The 6,000-nt window shown below is 54.7% G+C and overlaps 1 protein-coding gene across 1 annotated transcript in view; it reads right to left on the reverse strand.

Annotated features, from left to right (window-relative positions):
• The window catches only part of SPON1 (spondin 1), a 273,886-nt gene extending 270,335 nt beyond the window's left edge, over nt 1–3,551 (reverse strand). The window contains exon 1 of the mRNA XM_004279163.3: nt 3,064–3,551. Within this exon, the coding sequence (XP_004279211.1) occupies nt 3,064–3,301 (238 nt within the window). The 5' untranslated portion in view covers nt 3,302–3,551. The remainder of the gene's footprint in view (nt 1–3,063) is intronic.
• Between the last annotated feature and the right edge of the window lie 2,449 nt (nt 3,552–6,000).

A 6,000-nucleotide genomic window follows, 5' to 3' on the forward strand; every position in this document is an offset into this window, starting at 1 on the left:
CCATTTTATTCCAGTCTAGAATACCTAAAGGATATGCTGGGGTGGGGGGCATGGAGAGCAGAAGCTCTTTGGGGATGAACTAGAATACTGAGGACAAAGGTTTGCGGCAGGAAAACAAGCCATTGATTCCAACGATTGTGAGGGGCCCTAATTCAGGAAAAAATAAAACAGCAAACAGAACACCAGGGGAATGTTAATTTCCACAGCCCTAAGTCAATACCTAGAGCAGAATGTATTAGATTTACTTCTAATGTAACTATTCTAAGAAAGTATAAGCCAACAGAAAATGTCACAAACTAGGCCAGTGCCCTTTTCTTCCTAACTTTGAGTGGCAGAATCAGGTTTGCTAATCGCAGAGTATTTACTCAGAGGACCTTAGCATGGTTCCTGTAAGATCTTTCGTTCAGGATCTCTTAGTCACCAGAAAGGAGATAAGATGATTGCCCACCAATGGCCTGAGTCGGATGTCACAGTCCAAAGGCTAACTTTTTAGGCTGGAATAACCTGTAAGGTGAAAGCCTAGTGTTCCCCTCCCTACTAGCCCCAGTTTCCACCTGCTGGCAGTGGGTACCTGGGCAGTCATGGAACCTCTCTGTCAATGTGAATCCCAGATGCATCTCTGTCTCAGTGCTGGGGCCACCTGCTGCCAGTGCTTGGACAAACTGGGAGGATTCAAGTGGGAAAAGAAACCCAGAAGGACTCATGGCCTGCACAGCAGACTAGCCTGAATTACCCAAAAAAGAAATCCTCCCAGGACTTCCCTGGCGGTCCAGTGGTTAAGACTGTGACTCCCCACTTCCACTGCAGGGGGCACGGGTTCAATCCCTGGTCAGGGAATTAAGATTCCACTTGCCATGCAGCGCAACCAAAAAATTAAAAAAAGGAAAAAAGAAATCCTCCTGGTCCTAAACGAGGAATAGTCTAAGGCAAGCCTCATGATATGGAGAAATTATTCATTCATTCATTCAATTATTTCATGAGGACCGAGGTAACTGGCATTCACTGGTAGACTGGCTGAAAGGAGTGCTGAATAAACCTACTTTTTAAACGCATGCACACACACACACACACACACACACACACACACACACACCCCAGAAACCAATCTGACCAGGCACATCCCTCCATTTTTAAACCATTAGGGCCCCATAGCCAACTCAAACTAGCACATACTGGGGGCCCGCTGTAGCTCAGGCATGCTCATCTTTATGCACTCATTCACTCCCTGCAACCGCCCTGGGTGGTTGGATAAAGAGCTGTTTTCAATAGCTGGGAAACACGTTCAGAGAAATTAAAGGACTTGCACAAGGTCACACAGCTACTAAACCCTGGTCCACCTGACTCCAGAGCCACCTCTTTCCCTGCCACGTGGAGCTGGGACAGTTTTCCTAGGGAACCCAGGCCCTCGGGTTGGGGGAGGGCTGAAGAGGCCAGCGGGGTTACGCCCACTTCCCTCCAGTCCACGGAGAGGACTGGCTGCTTCCCAGCTCAGAGGAGAGGCTGCGGCCGCTCGTAGGTTCGGCTCTGAGGGCAGCCCAGCCAACCCGCCGCCAGCTCCCCGGGGCTGGGCCGGGTGCCCTCCACCCCACCCCCACCCTGCCCGTCTCCGCGGAGTACCCAGCATCCCGCCGACCCGTGCCGGCTTGCAGGGGTTGCCGGCCAGCTGCTGAGCGCATCCACGTGCAGGCTATGCCGGGAAGCCCGCTCTGGGTAGCTCCAGGTGGAGAAAGTCGGGAACACGAACGCGGGAAAACGGAGGAAGCGTTACTGAGAAGATTCTGGTCTCCTGTGTGGCCCGGGCGCCCGCTGACACTGCCCCAAACTTTCTCCAGTATTGTTCCCATTGCTTCTTCCCGAGATGCTTAGGAACCGGGAAAGTGGGGATGGAAGAGCACCCCACTCGGTGCCCCAAAGCCCCTCTCTTCCTGCTTGACCCTAGAATTGACTTTTGAAGGTGCAGGGGTGAAGGGACACGCGCCCTGTCACTCCCCGCCCGCGGGGCCCCGGTGAGGCCAGGCAGGCTTCTTTCCCTGCCCGACATCCTGGCTCGCGACTGGAGAAGGGCAGCTGCAGCATGGGGAAAAGATATCTGGGGAGATGACCCGGCTGAAGAGAGGGGCGGTGGGCCCTGGGGATGGCGTAAGTGATCTTCAGGTCTGTGCGGGTCGAGCTGCCTGTCCTGCTTGGGAGGCGCTCACTTGCTTGGACATCCCCTCTCTGCGCTCCCGAAAGCCGGCTCTCAGCTGAGGAGCGTAGGAACGGCATCCCTGGGGCACTGAGACTTGGGGTTGCGGGAGCCAAGGTCCCGGCCCCCAGGGAGCAGGCCTCGGGAATCCGGGCTTCCCTTCCGTTTTCATCGGATTCCCTTTCCCTGTCCAAAACTACCTAGAGCTCCCTGTCCACTGGGAGCCTGTCCTAGAAATCCAGGGTCTTCTCCCTCGCCTGGAACCATCGGAGAATAATTTGGAGTTTTCAGGGACCCTTCCGAAAAGCATCTGGCTCCTCTCCCCTCCTCCTCGTGCCCTGGGACCAGCTAAGGTAGAAACCGAAGTCCCTTCTCCTGTAGGGATCTGTCCGGGGAAGCTGGAGTGACCATCCCACTGGGGACCGGTCAGCGAGAGGCTGGTTTCCTTTCTTTCAGGGATGGGAGTGGGGAAAGCCGGAGTCACCACCTTGCCTGGGACCCGACTAAGAGAAGCCAGGGTCCGCTCCACTCCAGAGACGGATCTGGAGAAAGGCGAGTCTCCACTTCTCTCCTGGAGCCGGCGGGGGAAGAAGCCAGGTTCCCTCCCAGCCAGGCCAGAGTGACGCGTCGCTCCGCTACAGCCCATGCCCGGGAACCGCGCGTCAGACGTGGGGGCTGCATCTCCTGGCTGTGGCCCGCGACGGCCCCGGACACTGGCTCGGGTCTAAAAGGGCTGAGGGCATCCAGGACAGAAGGGCCCTTACCGGGCTGCGCCCGCACTGTGCGCCTGAGAACCGTGCGCCCTCCTCCCGCACCGCGCGGTCGGCGCCCTCCGGGGGCCGGGTCCCGCGCCCTCAACGCCACGCAGGGCCACTTACCGCGGTAGCTGGTCCCCGGCTTGTAGAAGTCAGGGTCGCCCTCCACACGGAGGCTGAACTCGGTGTAGCCCTCGCGCCGCGTGCCCTGGACGCGCAGGATGCGGCTGCAGTAGCCCTCCGACTTGGGCACTTTGTCCAGGGTCTCGTCGGAGAAGGCCAGCGCCGCGGCCAGAGGCAGCGCCAGGGCCAGCAACGCTGGACTCCGGCTCAGTCTCAGGGACGCCGCGGATAGCCTCATCCTCGCGGGCCCCCAACTTTGTGCCTCGCCGCCGGCTCGCCACGCGACTCCTGCTCGAAGTGGTCCCCGCGGAAGCGCGACCTGGCAGAGCCCGGGCGGGGAGCGGAGCTCGGAGCCGGCGCTGGCGACCAGGAGACCTTGCCGCCTCGGCTTGGCGGCTGCCGAGCTGCGCTGCGCTGCGCTGAGCTGAGCCGAGCAAGCCGAGCAAGCCGAGCAGCGCGAGGAAGGGAGGGCGGCGGAGGAGGAGGAGGAGGAGGAGGAGGAGGAGGAAGAGGGAGGGCTGATTTTGCCCAGATCCCCGAGCGCAGCGCTGTTTTGTTTCCGCGCTGGCGATTAGCGGCGGGGCCGTGTTTATTTTGCGACGCTGGATTCCCAGGGTCTGGCGAGGAAATCATAGGGTACAGGGACACTGCGGACTCTGTCCCACCACCAAGGAGGCTGCTGCCCCAACCCCCTGGACCCTGTGGAGGAGGGTGCTCCAAGGAGGGAAAGACTGAGAACTTTTGCTGCACACCTACTCTGTGTCTGGCAATATTCTGGGCGGTTTACTTACTATATCTGCTCACATTTTCCACTCTCGCTTCACACAATAAACGTGACATTACTTTCACTCATTTTATAGATGAGCAAACTGAGGCTTTCGGCCAGTTAAGGCAGGGTCAGATGCCATGGCTATCTGACTCTATTGCCCTTCTCTGACCTGGAACAGGTCAGACTGGAGGATGGAAAGGAACAGAATGATTCATCCATTGGGCCCAGCAGGCACAGTGCTATGGCCTGTAATACCTTCGGAGATTCCTGAAAATGTTTTCTTTAAAATCAGAAGAAAAAAAAAAACTTTAGGTCCAATAAAATATTTCACTATATAATATTAATATATTTGTCTTTATACCTACAGAGTCATAAAATATAATGTTTACTGTTGTTTTATGAAGGGAGGAGCCCACGAAGACAAAAGTGCCTAAAGCCCATGGGAGTCCTCATAGAGCCCTGGAAAGGGGTTTTGAAAGTTTCAGAGAAAAGCCTGTGTTTTCTTGGCTTAGATTTTAGTTCAGGTTCCCAGTCCCCAGTGACAGATGTTTGGAGAGGAGACGAACCTAAGGGCTCACTGGGCAGAGCCTCAGGCTCAACCCCAAAGCCGGACAGGAGAAGGCCAGGTGCAGGAATCTCTCCCACTGTTCCCCTGGGCACCGACTCGAATCAAACATTAGTCCTGTCGCTCACCCACTGTGAGACTTGAGCAGGTTATTTAAGCTCTCCAAGCTTCAGTTTCATGCTCAGAAAGGGTGCATGTGTGCCTCTGGGCTAATACACCCTTCCTCTAGAGGATGCTAGAGTTAAATGAAATGACCCATGTAAAGTACTGGGCCTGGTCTCCAGTGTCTCCCCACCCCCACCCTCAAGCTCAATGGGTGGGTCTGGGCTGGCCCTGGGTAGCACAGTAACGGAGACCAAGCCCACTTTGGGGATGCCTTAATGCCTCTGCCTCCCCTCAGTGTGCACAAGCATCCCAAGTGCTCTCAGAAGCTTTGGTTACTGCACCCCCTCCTTCCCCTGGACTGTCAACACGCTTCAAGAGCCTGCATTTAAAAAGCAATCTCCTTTGCTTTCCTTTGACGCCAGGAACAAACAGCCCAGAGGAGCCATCTGCATAGGAGGCCTCCATTCCTCCTTGCCTGCCCTCAGTCCTTGTGCTGGGACTCTCACTGCCACTATTAACTGGGCGCCTTCTCTCAGAGGTCCTCTGACAGTGCCCCTTTGCAGAAGGCAATTATGCTCTTTTCTTGGCCTGACCCTCCTCGACGGTCAGCGGCACCTGCTCCAGCTACCAGCCTTCCTTAATGGAGGTGACATTCAGAGAGATTCACCTCTGTGTCCCGAGTGAATTATCTCCAGTATGACCGGACTGGCTCAGGGCTCACATAGACTCCATGGTGCACAGTCCCATGCATCCAGCAAGCTTTCCTTGAGTATAGATTTGGGGCCAAGTCTGTGCTGAGTAGTGGGTACCAGAGGGGACAAACATTCATTCATTCATTCATTCATTCATGTCCAATGCCCTCCATGTGCTCAGCACTGGGACGCTGGACAAATAAACTACTTGCCTTAGTGGATCTTACAATCTGGGGCAGAGGCAAATATTAAATACATAGTTACACGAATCTTTTCCAATCATAACGGTGATATATATGCTACAAACTAAGCTGTTCATGAGAGTGTACCCGATCTTATCTCAGAGGACAGGAAACTAGAGATAAATAAAATGTGGCTCCTGTCTTCACGGAGCTTATTTTACATCCAATAGCTCAATTATGTGTTCTTGAAAGTCTTTTCATCTAAATCAGCGTATTCAAATCTAACAGGGAGGTGGGCAGAACACAGCAGGGAGGGACAGAATAGTTAATTCCTCATTCAACATTGACAGGAAAACCATGTGATGTAGGAGGCCCCCTCCTCTCTGCTATTTTCCAGATAAGGAACCTATAAAATTTACCTGTCTGGGTGCCACAGCTAGTAAGGGGAGAAAGAACCAGGATTCAAAACAGTCCTCACCAACACTAAAATAGGGTTCTTCCCTCTACACAGTGGTGACCCCACCATTTGGGCCATGACAGCCCATGGATCTGTAATCCCACTACCGGAGTTAAACTTCCCTAACCCAGCTCTACTGTCACATCAGAATGCTGCTTTCTCTCCAC

Source organism: Orcinus orca, chromosome 8 (assembly GCF_937001465.1).
Source record: "Orcinus orca chromosome 8, mOrcOrc1.1, whole genome shotgun sequence".
NCBI classification, from domain to species: domain Eukaryota; kingdom Metazoa; phylum Chordata; class Mammalia; order Artiodactyla; family Delphinidae; genus Orcinus; species Orcinus orca.